This window comes from Podarcis filfolensis, assembly GCF_964270895.1.
Source record: "Podarcis filfolensis genome assembly, chromosome: 3".
Classification (NCBI taxonomy): Eukaryota; Metazoa; Chordata; class Lepidosauria; order Squamata; family Lacertidae; genus Podarcis; species Podarcis filfolensis.
The window spans coordinates 62,014,389-62,032,503 of NC_139606.1; the positions used below are offsets into that span (position 1 = coordinate 62,014,389).

At 40.4% G+C, this 18,115-nt stretch overlaps 1 protein-coding gene across 1 annotated transcript; it reads left to right on the forward strand.

Moving 5' to 3' along the window:
- The first annotated feature begins 6,680 nt into the window (after window positions 1-6,680).
- On the forward strand, window positions 6,681-14,568 carry SMIM28 (small integral membrane protein 28). The gene is made up of 3 exons (XM_083607858.1): window positions 6,681-6,707; window positions 7,004-7,248; window positions 13,385-14,568. The coding sequence occupies exons 2-3, from the start codon at window positions 7,138-7,140 to the stop codon at window positions 13,766-13,768; spliced, it is 495 nt and encodes a 164-aa protein (XP_083463984.1). The 5' UTR covers window positions 6,681-6,707; window positions 7,004-7,137; the 3' UTR covers window positions 13,769-14,568.
- Window positions 14,569-18,115: the final 3,547 nt, after the last annotated feature.

The following is an 18,115-nucleotide window of genomic DNA, read 5'->3' on the forward strand; positions in this document are numbered from 1 at the left end:
AACAAACACCCTAGGTATCAAAGAACAAGGTAAAGAGGTGAAAACTAGCAGTCTGATATTTTCCCACACAATGACGGGAAATACTATAACAAAAAATAAATAAATAAAATCTGCCTATTCGGTGAGTTTGGACCCAGTGGTATACTCTAGGACAGTGGTGGCCAAACTTGGCTCTCCAGCTGTTTTGGAACTACAACTCCCATTATCCCTAGCTAACAGAACCAATGGTCAGGGATGATGGGAATTGTAGTCCCAAAACAGCTGGAGGGCAAAGTTTGGCCACCACTGGTCTAGGAGGACTTTGCAGCAGAGGCCCTCCTCAGTAAAATTAGCAATGGGGAAAGCATGTACAGGACTGGCTTGCTACATTTTGAAATAAGTGAAGTAACACAAGTTACCATGTAAAGGGAGTGTCCTCTCCCCAGACCATTTGGAGTGCGTGATGTAATGTATGTTATCAACTAAACAGCCCCTCTGCCATGGGCGTAGCCAGGATTTTTGTTGGGGAGCAGGCCTTTTGTTGTGGTGGGGCAGAACCTCAATTAGCTATGTATTTTTATTGATTTTTATTAATTTGGGGAGCAGCTGCCCCCACCCCCTTGGCTATGCCCATGCTCCCTGCCTGCCTTGCACACATGCACACACACCTCTGGTGATCCCTCTTTAAGAGGCTTGTTATGTTTTGGAGGGAAACTCTTTGGGTGGTTTATGCAGGAATGTGAACCCTCTGCCAGAAGCAGGTGGGAGTTGCATGTGTGGGAGCCAGCACAGAACAGGGCCATGATAAAATCAACGCTAAAACTGCCCTCCAATTATAAAATAAACGAAACATTATATTGAAGAAATCTGATCTCTGTCTTTATTTGTGCACCTGAAAGGACATCACAAAGGCCACTTGAAGTAAAGCCATAAATCTGCTTTCTTTTTCAGAGAAAGGACATTTCAGAGAAAGGATAAAAACATTTTAATTTTAGATGCCTTTGAGGGGAAGGTATGTGCCTTTTAACTGGCAAATGGGACATTTGCTGCTATATTAGCTACATGACTTTTGTTATCTATTTAAAGCTTTTTGTTCATTATGGTTTATTGATGAGTTTTATTTGTGCTTTTGGCTGTTGCTACGTGTTATAGCGTAAACCAGCCCAAGAATTCTAATAAAGACAATCTGGTGGTATTTAAAACATAGTCTCAAAATAAATACGTAAAAGATCATGTTTTTCAGATGGATGTTACATTGAGAAAGCACCTTGCAGGATTCTGTCAGGGGGTCGTGCAAACAGTCTTTGGCAGGGCAGAGAATTCTCGCTACAAGCAAAGCAGAAATCATAGTTTGGCTAAAGGGTATTCATGCTGAGGTCATGCAATGGTCAGGTTGCATCCTGTTTTGCGAACTATTGCCGCTAATGATGTTTAAAAGCACATTAAGTAAATCCATGTATAATAACAAACCCAGAGGGAGACTGGGCTACATAACACATAAAGTATAGAAAAACAAATGGAAGCAGACTTAAAGGGATTGGACAAATAGCAGGAATTAACCAAATGAGATTCAACCTGGAAAAATTCAAGCTAATACATTTAGGAGGAAATAGCACATCTAGGCAACTGGACACTAATGCTTTGAGGGCAGCATTTTCTCCACTGATAAAAGGATCTCGTTAAGCTACAGACTTGTTCCAACTCATAATGGACATTAAAAAAAGAAAAGAAATTACCAGTTCTGTCTAGAATTTGCCTACAAGGCTTAGTGGGGAAGACTGGATGTATGTCTGAATTTTATCCTATAAAGCCTTGACCCACTTCACATGGCTTTGTTGACTTACGAGGGGTTTTTTTTTGGGGGGGGGGGTGAAACACACACACCAATTGGCCCTGGTGCTCATAGTGCTTGATAGTGTGGAGCAGGAGCATTACCATGTTCTTCAGGTTCCTGGGGAGGCCGGTGAGTTTAAGGACCAGGAAAGAGATAAAGGGTTTTTCTCTCTCCTCCTCCTGCCCCTACTCCAGTCATATATAGCATTAGAGGTTTTACAGGTGCAAACGTTAGTATTTTACAGTGCATCTGGAACTTCTCTCAGTTGTAGACAGGATTGGAAGAGACATTTAAAAAGGTAAAAGACACCTGACAGTTAAGTCCAGTCACAGAAGACTCTGGGGTTGCAGAGCTCATCTCGCTTTACAGGCCGAGGGAGCCGGTGTTTGTCCACAGAGCAGCGCACAGAAATGCCATTTACCTTCCTGCCAGAGCGGTACCTATTTATCTGCTTGCTTTTTTGGCGTGCTTTCAAACTGCAACAGGAGCTCACCCTGTCATGGGGATTCGAACCGCCAACCTTCTGATCAGCAAACCCAAGAGGCCCAGTGGTTTAGACCACAGCGTCCCTGGAAGAGTCATACAAACCTGTTAATTCTTTCCACAGGTAAAGGGGGCACCACAAGTATGAGAGACTGCTGCTGCTGCTGCTGCTGCTGCTAGCCTTTCCCCTATTGAGCTTGGGATGCTTACCTGGATAGGCTTTCCGAGAATGAGGAACTCCAATCACACAGGGTTTCCTATCCCATGGAAGCCTACGCATGCAGTTTTGCCACAGGGCCCCACTCAGCAGGAGCAGGACAGCCCCACAAACAGCAAGGCTGACTAACACATTTTAATGCAAGTGGGGGAAATGCATACTGCATTACTATCTAAAGAGAGGGTTCCTGTGAGACCATTAAGTCTGAAACCTATATGGCTCTCTTTTGCAGACGTCCAGACATGGACAGCTTAATGCCAGAGGCAAGGCAAATAGTGTAGCCCTCACACCTTGTGAGTTACAATGCTTCCCTTCTGTTTTCAAAGTAGTAGCCTCAGTTTAGGGTGTATGTACACATTTAAAGTCCATTCCAGGCAGCACAACACAAGCAGGGAACACTTCCCCTTCCTTTGTTTAATAATCTGAAGGTTTACTTAAGGCAAAAATGTGTGCCATATATCATTTGCAGAGTTCAATGAAAGCAAATGTATAGAATTATATAGTATTGTTTCTTCTGCCCAAGCAGCTTGTATTCTCAGGCAAGCTTTCCTTTCAAATTCTTCCAATTTCAGCTCTCAAGACTCCATAAAATGCAATTATGGAATTATATCTGCTGATAATGTGCTTGTGTCCAGTGCAGTTGGATCTACCCTAATGCAAAAGAAATTACTTTTAAAAGATAATTGCTAGGCACAGTAAAATGATTGTACTTAACCCTAGTTTGTACAGAAGCTACATGAGAGAAGCGGAAATGCATTATATTATATTATATTATATTATATTATATTATATTATTATATTATATTATATTATATTATATTATATTATATTATATTATATTATATTATATTATATTATATTATATTATATATTATTAGAATTGTCTTTCACTGCTGCACAACCTGTCCATTTTCTTATAAACTGGTTTATCCAAGTACTCTCATGGGGGCATGGAAAATTCAGAATGAGTTACATTTGTCACCAATCCTTATCCTATAGGACAGGCATGCAAGTCTAACTGAGCAAGTGTTTTTGTTTTGATTATTATTATTATTCAGTTAATAAGAGGGTGCTACCTTCTGTTTCTTGCGAAGTGTTGCCTACCTTGCCTTTACATCCATCAGAAGTGCTATCGATTTTTAAAATGTCCTTTATTTTCTTTTTTACCTATTCAAATATTTATAACCCACCTTACATCAAGTGATCTCCTGGCAGAATACAACAGTGAAGCACAAAATAAACCAATGTAGGGGTCCTTCTCTGGAACCAAGGCTTGCACCTTGTTCTCATCTCCCACATAGCTGTCCTAGGAGTGAGTGCTCCTTCTGCTGCAATAATGGGAAAGGGCAGACAAGATATGGCGCCATGGCAGAAACCCAGCTGGCTAGCAGCAAGCACAGCAAATAGAGAAGCCTCAACGATGGGAAAGAAAACAAATAAATAAGGCAATACCTTGGCTTCTTACTATAATACTACTCAGCAGCAAATTAATTATTCATTATGACATATTTACTTATGGCTTTTATATTAAACTGCAAATTACACATTGAAGGTCATTGGGAAAAAGCAGAGGGCCCACCTCTGTGGCCGAAGGGTGGAGAAAAACGAGCCCCAGGCAAAAAGTCATGGAGCTGCCCAAATAAATATTGCCGCTTCTCAAGATTGAGAAAGCACAGTGGCCATATAGAGAGCCCACCATGTGTGACAATGAGATGAAAAAGTAAAACCCTAATAGCTTTTCCAGCATGAAGATTAGAATGACCATGCTTCTTCATCTGCATAAATATACCTGGGGGAGAAGGTTGACTGCTACTGGAAACCTAGGTGTGTGGAGGGGAGGCAAAATAGTGTTACAGACATCGTGTCTCAGAGAGGGTGCAGAATATGGGTCAGCCTAGACAAAGCTCCTATGCTCTTTAATACAGTACTAAAATGGTACAAGGGTATTTAATTTGGACATGAAAACAATCAGGCAGGGTCTTAGAAAACTCGCAGCATGCAGTATGCAAAATGTAGTTTGAGAATTAATCTAGGGAAATACAAGGAAGGACAGTAAAGCAAACCATAAACAATAAGGCAACAGTTTTATTTGGACAAGACACGCTATGTGCTAGGAAGGATGGATTTGTGTGTGTGTTCTTTGCATTGCTTTCTGCAGTTATCTCCTGTACAAAAAATTGTACTACAAATAGCTTTTGCTCCCAGTGTTTACTTTGTCCACGAGCTTTGTGGTTCAGATCTTCACACAGGCTGAAACAGGACATTACATTGCTTGACTTTTAAACAAAGATTGCTTCATAGCTTTATAAAATTATCTTGTTAAAAGATACTTTTCCTTAACAATATTGTGGATCAACTGAGATTCTTCCATGGTGGCTGGAAATAGTTTGATTTCTCCACTTACCACTTTTCAATTAGTTTTTTTACCATTATGAAATAACACATTATTTTGCCACAACTTAGGCACAAAAGCAACTCAAGCCAAGCAATAAATTCAGGGGGCCAAACACCTTTAAAATTCTACTTAGGCTGCATTCCTGTGCCCACTTGCCTAGGAGTAAGCACCGCTGAACTCAATGAGATCTGTTTCTAATGAAGCCTGATAAATTGCACAACTAATGTTCTAAAATAGCCACAGCCAATTGTCCTAACCTTATTCATATTCAGACAAGAATATACATGCACGAAAGAAGACTGTGATGGCCAGTAGGGAAACAGAGTCCTAACATGGCAGAATAGACTCTATGATGTTCCAATTGCAAGTGGAGCACCACATTTTTAATGCTTCTGTCCACAAAAAAATAAACACAGCTCTGTGTGAAGATCTATTGCGGGGGGAGCCCTTGGGGAGGCGCAGAGGGGAAGTGAGGAAACATTTGAAGTGCTACCCTCACCTTCACCTGCAGTCTGAAGGTGGTACAGTCCACAAGATTCTACCACCTCTCTCACCTTCATGCATATAACCAGACTGCATACCAACATTTCGACATAGCTGAGAGTCGCAACATACATGTCGTTCTCACTACCAACATCCAGCTACTTCTGCAATCCTCCTCTTAGTGGACATCAAACTGGTCCTGCCATGAGGCAGAGTGAGAAAGCAGGTGCTGGTAAGTAGGGAGCACGTCACCAGTGGCAGACTCTGGGGCATGTCTCCTGAATCCCTTGACCAGCCCCTTCAGTTGGAGGACAAAACTATGTGGGCCACACAGCTTGCCCTGCACCCCTTAAGCCGGGCATCCCCAAACTTGCCCCTCCAGCTGTTTTGGGACTACAACTCCTATCATCCCTAACTAACAGGACCAGTGGTCAGGGCTGATGGGAATTGTAGTCCCAAAATAGCTGGAGGGCCGAGTTTGGAGATGCCTGCCTTAAGCAGCTCTTTTCAAAAGCTAAGTAGTAGTCCCCTGTTTAATCATTCAAACCAGGGGTGCTTACATACTTAAAAAAAAAATGATAAAAAATGCTATCATCCCAGGTGAGCGTTGTCAAGATTGCAAGATTGCTTTAGGGCATCAAACAGAACCAACTTTAGTCCTCTTCAGACACGCTCACATAACTAGGAACAGAACACCCGCAAAACAAGGAATAAAAAAATAGCAGTTCTAATGCCTTTCACTGATATTTCTATACAAAGAAAGCATTCTAAGAAGGAAGATTATTCCTACTACCTTTAAAGTAATTACTAGCATCATAGTAACGGGATGACAACATGAACCATAAGCCGATAACACTTTTAAAGGAAAGGGGGGAAAACCGCACTGCTGATCTCTACATACTTCTGTGAACAGAGCTGTTCTTGTTTTGTTTTTTAAATAATTACACTAACCGATTTAGGCCTAATGATGTTTATCCTAAAAAGCAAGGGCAGAATTAAGCACAGCTGATGTGTTGTTAACCATTATTGAAAGTAATCATATATTCTCTGTGGCCAAAGCCTTTTCTGGCAGCAGCCTCTCTGCGGATTTATCATTAACATCTACATCTAATACTCCTAAATAATTCAGAACACCTTTCAGCCTTATGCCCTTGCCTGCCTACCCAGAAACCTCTTTCGCTATTTACATTACATCCAAGTGAAAATACAAAATGTGACTGTTTGTTTGTTTTTACTTCTACTACTATTACTTTGTAGAGGTGCAAGCACTTCTCTCTCTTTTAAACATGGATTACTCCCTGCCCCCACCCCAAAAGGTATTTATTAAATCTCTAAATTTAGAAAATTACCCAGAGTTAGAAGCATGTGGTCTCAGATTCTTATGCAAATTCCCCTTTAATAATCCTAATGCAAGCAACCCTCCAATCAGAAGAATGCTGTCCCATCCCTGATACCTGATGCCAGCTTTCTGGTAATGTAGGCCACTGAAGCAAATCCAGAGAGATTGAGTTGGAAGACGGAGGAGCATCTGAGATTCATTTGGTTACTGTGCTACCTCGCTATCTCTCTCTCTCTCCCTCCCTCTCTCTCTCTCGTTGTTGCTTCCACCCAGGAAGAATTTCAAAATGGGTTTTAGCTGAGACATTTCCAGCTGTGTCAAGAGTAAGGAGAAGGGGCACCGTTTAAGAGAGACCAAAAAGAAAGGACCTAAACTGAAGCGGAACAACGAGGAACATTCATGAAAGCATGAGGTGGCTCTTAGACAGCAGCTGGAAGAAATTTGGACACGCTGACAGAGGAAACTATGACTGGTTAACTAGTGAGCCAGGTGTCCCATTACTGGAAACACAGCTACAGGTCTGTACACAGCTCTTTCTGCTCCATTCAAGAATTTACAATTTCTTCTCTTAAGGGAGATGACTAAAAGACAGTTTTGATAGAATATGGACCATGTAATATCAGATAAGCTGACTTTCAAGGGTGGGGAGATGCAATCTTCATTTTATTCTCTGTTCTAGGGCCTCGTTTTTCTGTTCAACAACTTGAGAGAAAAGGGCATTATGTAGACAGAGATGCTAAAAGTTTAGTCCAAAACTGATAATGGGTTACAAAATGAGATAATTGTTCTTTCATCTGTCGTTTTCTTTCAAAATGCATCCCTCCTTGTCTCTCCTCCCACCCCAAATCTCTCTCTATCTCCCTTCATCGGGTCTCTGCAAACCCTTCCACAGATGTTAGACTGAAGTGCTGAACTCTTATTCTCTAAGCTGTGCAAATTACTTCACAGAGTGTAGGGAACTGGCAAGGGGAGGGAGCGGGAGACGCCTGTCAGAAATGAAAACACTGCCCTGAATGTAAAGAGGGAGAGTTCATAGATAATGAAAGAGACTTAAAAGGTCACGTTTAGCCCTGGAGTAAATTAATATCCAAGGATAAACATTTAATACAGAAGAAATAACTTTGTCCACACTCCCTATAGAAGGTACTAACCATGCTGAATAAATAAATCTGTCTTAGACCAGCATGTCTGAAATTAAGTCAATTAGCAGTGCAATCCTATGCATGCCTACTCAGAAGTAAGTCCCACTGAGTAGATCCATTTGTGACAGGACCAAAACAATAGATTGTATATGACAATAAACTGATTTCTGCTGCTATCGCCTCAACCAAAACACCCCTCAGTTAAATGCAAATATTCAATAAGTGGTGTTTTCTAGGCTCGTTCACATATCCATTTGTTTTTCATTCACCAACACTTGATTCCATTCACTTGGTGGAACTTTTGAAATATATTGTGTACTTAGTACTTTTGAAATATATTGGGTCTGAGTTGCCACTGAATGATACAGAACCTCTGCCTGTGGTGATAAATATGTGACAATTCATGAGCATACTCACATCATTTACCTGATGCGAAAGTCAATGAGATTTATGAATGTGCATATGTGGACTGGACCTCTGTTAAAAGTCACATCACATTAAATCTTGCCCTTTGCATACACAAATCATTCCTGCTTTTGAATGAAACAATTTCCGCTTTACGCACAATTCTGCTTTTAATTATTAATTCCAAGTGGAACTAGCCCCCTACTCACAGTGGTCACACAAGCAGATTTTTTTTCAGAGGAAAAACTAGTTAACAAAGAAATAAAATTGTTTTTCTTACCTCCATAACAGGACTAATACATTCATGAATGTGTAGAACAACTTGCAAAAGCAGAGAGTCCCATGCAGACTTGGGGATAAGCACACTATATAATATGGTATCTGAATTCTTACCCTCTCCCCTCACTGAAAGTGCACCCTACCCATTCATTAGCTTAGGAGTTCCCATTAGAGAAAAGTTTGAATTGCATGTGTTTTTAGTTTGTCACTTCTGAGTATTACATAATACGTAGAATTATAATTCTGTGACCAGCTAATAGCTCCTAGTCTCTATATATTTCCATACCTAGGGGTGGTAGAGTAATTCAGTTGCAAATTTGCACTTCCCAAAACAATACATGTACCAAAATATGTTGTCCTTTGAAATTTGCACTTCTCAGAATTTTGCAATACAGTTCTCCAGTCAAAAATGTGCACGAAACACTGTACCTTAGGGAAACATGTGCATAAAACCACGTGTTCATAAAAATAACACACAGCATGTGTTATGTTACGGAAAATTTCTTGCAAAAATGTGCTTATTAGGAAAAAAAATTGCACAAAAATGCTGACAAATTTTCTTGAGGGTTTTCTTTTTAAAAAAAGCAATGCAGAAAAGTGGTAAACTGAACTTGAGGCTGGAAAAAGGAAAAACTGAGAGAAACAATAATTGGCAGCTAGCCTGTTCCTAACTGTAATTAAGTCCAAGTATGCATTATTGAAATAATAAAATATTATTCCCTTGCCTACCCCTGCCTCCATTTTCCTCCTCTTCCTCTGTTGTTTCCCTGTGCCTGTTTTAGATTATAAACCTCTGCCACATATGTTCTTTGTAAAGTACTATGTACAGAGATGGCACTATATCAATAGATAATATTAGGAAATTGGGCAATTCAGCTTATTCTACCAAAATGACATGTCTCTTATCGCTGATATATTTTCCCCAAATTATTTTGTCAACCAAAAAGCATAACCAAAGTATCATAGCTGTCAACTTTTCTCTTTTTTTAAGGGAAATTCCCTTATTCCGAATAGGATTCCTCACAATAAAAGGGAAAAGTTGACAGCTACGCAAAGTATTAGGAGGGGTGCCTGATGTAAAATAAAGAAAGCACAAAATGATAAGATTTGGTTCATGAAAGAGAACCTAGGTTAAAAACCCAGGCAATTTTATTTTTTTTAAGAAGTGAAAGATATTTGAGAAAGGTATTGCTTCTCTTAGTGTACATGCACATTTCTTTTTCCACAGCGTCACATATGATTTTGTAGAGTTGTGAAAAATACAAAAGCCTGCAAATGTTCACTAAAATCTATTTACCAGAGTTCTTAAGTGGAATGAGTGTACTTATCGCACTCCACACAGTGATTTCCCCCTCCCCACTCTGTCTGAAAAAAATATGATCTGTCTCCAGCCTCCATTATATCAGCCTCCCAAAAGCAACATTTTCAGTCATCAGCACGCTGCCTATGATAAAGTTTTCTGCATCTATAAAGCATACAATATTCAAACACATCTGACGACTCATATTGAAAATCTATGCAACAAATGCTTTCACTGCTCCCGCATTTGGAAATATTGATTCTGCTTTCCCTAGTGAGGTATAAAAAAACAGAGGGTAGAAGGCGCACTTAAGAGTCATTTGGAATGCATCCTGTTTGTGATTCAGCCATTAGGCTGCAATTTGTACTAAAATGGAATGGAAGAGAAAAGTCACAGCTTTCCTTTATCCCATCCACCACTCCCCACTACCACCAACCATATTATAAAGCCTTTATTTTAAGGAAAACTGTAATTGATCTCACAATTCATTGTGCCAGTTATTTACTACTTCTTTTTTTGCAATTTCGTGGTATTACAATGTGCTATAAATGTTGAACATGGATCAGGTGGGGATGCCCATCTCATACTTTTAATTGAAGCCTTTTAAAACTCCCACTTCCTTCACCATGACCCAAGGCCAAAGGTTTCTTCATCACAGCTTTGCTATCTCTGCTTCATTCTTGGTGCATAATAAAATTTGGTGGGCACCAAACCTTAAATCAATATTAATTTCATTATTCTGCTATTTCTATAAATTTCCCATAAATGATAATTAAAATGAGTGTGATTTTACTTCATTGTATGTGTGTTTTTAACTGAGTCTATAGCAAATGAGTCTATAGCACTTTACTCAAAAACAACCATGAGCACTAGTTTTCCCCTCTCTATATTGAGTTCTTAGTGCAATGTGGGAATGTTCATGCTCAGTGCTATTTTTCTAGAAAAAGAGGTGCTAGAACTGTTCTTGAATGCCTCCCTTGTTCTCTTACAATGGCAATTGCACCCACCTGAGAGGTGTCGGAACTGAGTTCCAGCTGAAAAAAAGCCCCGTTCATGCTGTCTTGATTTCATGATGCGTAAGTGCAAAAGGTACTCTGATAGCAAGGAGAAGACTTTCCTTCTTAGTGCACATTGTGCATATTTGATACAATACTGCAATAGAACTCCAAAAGAAATTACACACACACGATAAAGATATCTGTGTGCTGCCTTGACCTAGGAATGAATGTCCTGAATATATGCTTTGAAAAGGAATGAGCACTCGTGTGTTTACCATGTGCACACACAACAGGAAGCTGTGACTGGCTTCCTATCACATGCACTGCAGACACAGCTGCATTCATCATAGGTAATATTGTGTATATTTTCTCATATGGAATTGACAATCAGGCACTGGGCATACCAAATGCTATCAATTGGTTTTTGAAGGCATGACATTTGTTCGAATGGAATGTGCACTTAGACACAACCAATGTATTCTAGAGTGCTAGCACAGACTTGTTTCTATATATGGGAAGGAAAGCAATGCAAAAGCAGCTGAACTTATATACATGTCATGACGCTTAGGGGTTGTGGTCTAAGATTATTGTGCAGCAACAAATGCGAGGAGAAACATCAATAGCATCCTTCACCCAGACTATATATCTTCCCTGGTCTTTCCTTAACCCACCCTCATTCAGTTTATTACATACAAGATCATCAACAATTATCCCTCCTGTTTTTTAAGCCACATTGCTATCCTTCAAAATTATTTCCAAATGCCTCTTCCTCTGCGACCTGACTTTCCTCTAAGTTTATGTCACTTACTGTCAGTCTCTCTATGCCTTATTTCATTGGTCACTAAGTTTTCTCAGCAACCACTGCATCACCTCTATGTTCTGCACTCTGATAGTACAGTGGTACCTCGGGGTTACATACGCTTCAGGTTACAGACTCCGCTAACCCAGAAATATTACCTTGGGTTAAGAACTTTGCTTCAGGATGAGAACAGAAATTATGCAGCGGCAGTGCAGCGGCAGCAGGAGGCCCCATTAGCTAAAGTGGTGCTTCAGGTTAAGAACAGTTTCAGGTTAAGAACAGACCTCCAGAACGAATTAAGTTCTTAACCTGAGGTACCACTGTACTAAATACCAGGAGGTACTGCCTACAGGAGGATTGCCGGTTGCTGAGCATTAATGGAAAACCAAAGCAGTTTGGGACCATTTGCCCTGACAAGTATCCTCAATGTGACTCCTCTCAGCCAGAAAGGTTGTTTAGGCGAGTGTGAGCTGGCATTCTGAGGATAGACAGAATTCTATTCTGTTCTGTGGACAGGTCAGGTACTCTGGAACACCCTCCCAACAGTAGGTGTGCATTCACAGAATACTGGCGTCCTTGTCAGACATCAACACACATGTCCTGTACCAGGACTGACTGAGAGGAATGGTGTAGATGACTTGTCATGGTCAGATCACTTCCTGTTGGGATTTAGGCTTTCGGCACCCTTTCCCCCCAGCAGAGGTGCAGAGCCGTAGCTAGGTGATCTTGCACCCCTGGCAGAACCGTCCAGATTGCGCCCCCTTGCCACAGACAAATTAGCTCTTCTTTCCACCTCTCCTCCAACCCCAACCCCCTTCCACCCATTCAATTCACCCTCTATTTAAAACCATTTCCTATGAAGCAATAATCAATATTTATCTTTATGGACATATTTTAAGCCAATTTTGCGCCCCCCCATTGCCTGCACCCCTGGCAGGGGTCCACCTCACCACCCCCTAACTACGGCTATGCAGAAGTGGGAGACCTATTAGGATGGTTTGCCCTCGGAGGCTGGTGGATCCAATGGGTTTCTGGACAGCTCTGGGAATGCCAGAGGTGCATCATTTGGCCTTTTGTGTTTAGCACACCTCCAGAAGATAGCAGTATGGGACATTTTCTGGGTTTGTGGGCAGAAAGCTCTTTACAGAAGCAGTTTAAATTTTTTTTATTTCAATAGAGAACTATGGCATATGCTCAACAGCAGTCTCATTTCCCATTGAAACAAGACCTGGGGCTGCAGTTCTATACACATATTTGTAACTAAGCCCTACTGAACTCAGTAGGACTATGTCTGATTAAATATGCATAGAATTGCCGTGCAGAAATGTTTAACTTGGAATCCAATTATATAGCTTCAAACAAAACATTTAAGTGTGCTGTAAAGTGCATTATACAAATGTGACACTAGATGGTGATGGTGAGCTATGGCAAATTCAATATATTTTTCAAAACGGTTTTTTTAAAAAAGCATTTTCACAGCATTTTTAATATGTGTCTAGATTCCACTTTGGTATGGATTGTGCCTTGCTATTTTTCTTGACCTGCTATATTTCATTGCTTGTGGTGCAAGATTAAAACTCCCTTTTTAGTAGAATAACCAGTAGTTATTTCTTCATGTCCTCTAGCGCAACCTGGTTTTGTTTCTGTGCTGTAACCTGAGCTGGTGATAAAGTGGGGTGTTGGCATTCCCAAATGCCTGATACATTTTTCTTCTCTTGGTTGCTGTTTCAGAGTCAGCACAAAACAAGCTCAACCAAAGAAGATATTGAACCGTTCTTATGCATCATCCTGCCGGCTACCATGATGCTCTTTCTGGCATTCCTGTTGCTCTTCCTTTACAGACGCTGCCGACGTCGCAACCCTCAGGCTCAGATCTTCAGCATTGACCTCCCAGAGTCCCTTCCAGAGCATGAAGTGACTGACTTTCTCTCAGTGCTGCCCTGGAGCAGTGAGCAGAGCTTTCATTACTCCACTCTCCTCCCTGAAACTGCCTTTCTCACTGTATGCTTGCCTCCGTCATACGAGGAGGCTACCATGAAAACCTCAATGGAAGAGGACCACATCCAGCTCTTTCAAGACCCAGTGCCTCCTTACGAAGAGACAAAACAGCAGTAAAACCTATGGAAATAACTATGGCTGCAGGTCTCGTGGTTTAAAAGAAGGGGGGGACTCCAAACAAGGGAATAGCTACAATCATAAAGGAACTTTGACCGGTTAATATGCTTAATTACGCCATTTTTAAACGGCACAGAAAACAAAACAAAAAACTCTACAAGATTGCTGTGTAGGAGACAACTATGAAATTAATGCTGTTCCTCAGATTTTTCTGCACTATTTGACATAAGCAGAGGTGTTTTGGAAGGCTAAGTCTGAGCAACGTGGACTGTAGCAGCTGTGGTAAAAAACAATTATGCTGGAGATTTTTTTTTACACAGAGACACACACACACACCAATAACTGAAAGGGCTTTAACATGTTTTTTTAAAAAATTGCACTAACTTGTTGAAGATTTTAACGAATAGTCAAAAGTGAAAATAGAGACTGCAATGACACTTAACATGAATCTGAAAAGTGAGGGCTGAAGATGCCTATTTACCAGTTAATACCATCATTATGTTTGGCAGTGGGCTACTATTATGCTAAAGGCCTTCCATTGTTCTTCTGACAGCTGTGAAGTCTGAATACAAGTAAAAAACGACCCAGAAAGGTCCAGGCCTTCTATGGAAGACAGACTTGTGGCAAGTAATGACACAACAATGCAGCAATGCTATAGGGTCTACAGAGTGTACAGAACGGTTTCACGTTGTTTTATACTTTTAATTAAAGAATACACAAGTCATGTAACCATTCAGCTCTGAGTGTATGGTGGACTAAATCTAGCTAAATAAAAAAATAAAGGTTTGTTTTTTAAATCACCTTTTAGTTTGCTTCTGCTCCCCACCCCCTTTCAAACAATGAGTCCTGCACTGGGAGAAAGGCGGGACATAATATATCTCTGTCTGCATAGGGATAGATGGTAAGCACAGAAACATAAACTATAATTCATCCGATGGTGCTACAGTGCCAGATAGCTCTCTTTTTGGCTGAAGAGTAGGATAAAACTCATAAAGAAATGAAAACAAACCTCTGTCAAGGATATATCTGAATGTGCAGTCCAGGGTTTGTGTGCAGTTAATTAGGGAGTTGGATATGAGGATAGTTCAGCTTTCATTGCCATCAATAGTGAATAGCATATATTCTCTTTTTCCCTTTATAAGAATTTGCAGAATAAAGTCAGTATGTTTTAGCAACCATGCCACTCCCGGTGTTATATTTCCCATCTCTTGGTCACATTACACCCTTATGTATTTGATTTCTTGCCATTTAAATTTTTACCCTTTGTGCCAATCTTCAATGAATCAATCAATAATTTTATTCCTATGCCACCTTTCCACAGTACAAAGCATGCTCAAGGGTGCTTACAATGTGAAAAAATACGCAATTACAACACAGCAAAAGTATTCATAAACAAAACATCAGAAAATGCACAACCAATTGGAACAACTTCCACGCAAATCACAATAAGAGCTAAAATAAAGATACAATATATATATATCACTAACAGCAACAACCCCCCACCAATCCCTTAAACAATACCCCAGCTCAAGATTCTTGATGTTTGGGACAAATAATGTGTGTGAGAGAGTGAGAGAGAAGGCAGTCTACACAGCCATATTCATAAATGTGAATATGCAGTAACTAACAAGATAGCTGAATTCATGGTTTTCATAGGCCAATTTGCACAACTGGCAGTGGTATCTAAAGTTAGTTATAGTCAGTTGGATATCATCCCGAAGCTTTAATGCAGTATTGATTAATGGAAAGTTTTTATTTGATAACGACAACCTCACATGGCCATGTGCATTGAACCAGGGACAAATAATTGCCTGGTGAATTAAGTTTTACCTCAGATGACCTATGTGGGTGCTGATGACTTATGTGGGTACTGCATTCACACCCGTTTCAAGTAAACTTGAATCCAGATAGAGAAATCATTTCATAATGGGCCAGTAAATAATGAGTTATTCAGCTTCACTTCATCATTATCAAACCAGCACCGTAAGATTATTCTAACATTGTATCAGCATATGACCTACATGACACAGTTTTTAGCCTTGTTCCTTACTTATTCTTCATAATTGTTATGGAGCACTTGGAGGTCAATAGGGGGCCAATCTTATTTAAAACCAAGCTAACTGACAGAGGCTTAACGAATTGGATTATTTGGTAGTGCATTGAAGTAATAAATATTGAGGAAAACTAATACAGTCAGACTTCCACTAATCTGCAATTCTGACAAAGGTTTACTTTCCATTTCTTGACATTCTACTGAACTAAGTTGTTTTATGGAAGCCTAACATTCTACAACCATGAAATAAATTGTCATTTGCCTAGCCACCACCCCTCTCATTTCATTGCATGGAGATCACTAGTGTACTAAGGTGACCTACATGGTCAATAGCAATAGCTAGGGCACCCAGGAGGAATTGTGTCAGTGGTTCTACGCATCTCACAGTGTGATGAGAGTCTCAGCAAGTGCCAGACATCCTCCAGAGTGTTAAGGAATACATTGATTTCCATCTCTGTGGGTGGACCATCATATTGGTGCCCCAGCCTTGCAGACTGAAGTGATCACATCCAGCCCAATTCTGTGTAGAATAATATTTATTCTTATTATTTGCTGGCTGCCAGTTCATTTCTGGGCCCAATTCAAAGTGCTCACATTAGTATTTACAGCCCTAAATGACTTAGGCCCCAAGTATCTGAAAGACATGTCTCCTTCTCTACAGATCATCCGGGGTGTTTTGATCAGCCCTTTTGGTAGTTATACCTCCCTAAGAAGTTTCGGAGGTGGAAGGCATTCTCTGTGGCAGCCCCGAACAGACGGCTTTTTAATAACAGAGCTTTTGGCAAGTGCTGAAGATGCATCTCTTCACCCTGGTCTTTTGAGATGTGTTTTTTCAAGACCCACCCTATTCCTGTGATCACAAACTGCTTAACCTGCTTTAATTTTCAAATTTAAATTGTTGTAACTGGCCCCAGGACCTGCTAGTGAAGGGCAGGTAATAAATTCCATAATGATAATGGTAATAAGCCTTATTCATGCTAGTTGGAGGGGAAAATGGTATAAAAGAAAATTCCTGGATGCCAAGATCTATGTTTGGGGCAAGTACTCTTTGGTGAGAGAACTCCAGCAGAGAGTTAAAACTACACAGTATGCAGCAAAGTAAAGTGTGGAAATATAGGCTGTTAAAACTTTTAAAATGCATCTTTCCAAACAGTCCTCTTTTTCCCCAGCATAGTAAAAGGACGCACATTTAGTAAGTTAAAATGGGTGTACTTACAAACTCTCCAAAGGCCAGGCTCATATGCTTTTCCATACATCTGTCTGAAAGGCCACGCAGGCAGCAAAATTTAGTTTTGTTCCAAAGAGGTAAGAATTCCTAAATTGTTGGCATAGGAACTTAAGAATGGCCTGTGAGAGCCACGCAGGTTAAACTAGCACAACTAGCTCAGACCTCCTCATCTGCCACAGGTCCTGTGAATTAGCAACATGTGATAGTCTACATATGGTAGATTAGAGCACAGGTGATCCTGAGAACTACTGATGCACCTCTCAACATCTGCCATCTCCCTCCTGTCTTGGTCTCCCATTTTCAAAGTTGACATGATAGCTGCTATACCACAGTCACTGATACAAGCTCATGCAAGACTACTCAGGATATAAATGATGAAATACAGTTTTCTTTCTGGCCATTAATCATCTTCTTCCTATTCTGTTCTCTATCAAACTGTGGACACAGCAGTGGCAAATCTTATTGCAAAGGAGAACCATTGATCCTTCTTCAGAATCTGTCCATATTGCTTTTGTGATGTAGGAGGAGGGATTTGCTGAAGTTTCATTTCTAGATTGGTTTAGTCCCAGAGGAAGTCACAGCTGTGGCATGGTGCAATTATTACTGGCAATTCTAATAGTGAGCTTTTGTGCAAGATGAGATGTGAGAGAAGAACCCGTTCCATAAAGCTAACATTACTCATCGTCCAGCACAGTTGAGCATCTTAACAGGGAGGAGGCAATACAGAAGGGTGAAATCAGGGATGCAAAGTAATAACAGAGAACAAGACCAGGTCAAAAGTAAGCCTCTTATGAACCTGCTTTCCCCTCCCTTGATTCCCAATCTCCAACTATCTCTCAGTCTATTTAATTAACTTTTACATCAGATACACAAAAAGGAATACAAAAGCTGCAGCCTTAATTCTATATAGTGACTTTTTCAGTCTCTCAGATTAAAGCATGCATGTGTCATTTCCTAATAGGAATTTCAGAAAACCCCAACTTGCTCTGGACAAATTACTTTACAAGAGAACAAAGGTACAGAAAAGGTAGTGACCTTGTTATCACAAGTAGCAGCTGAAGCAGTA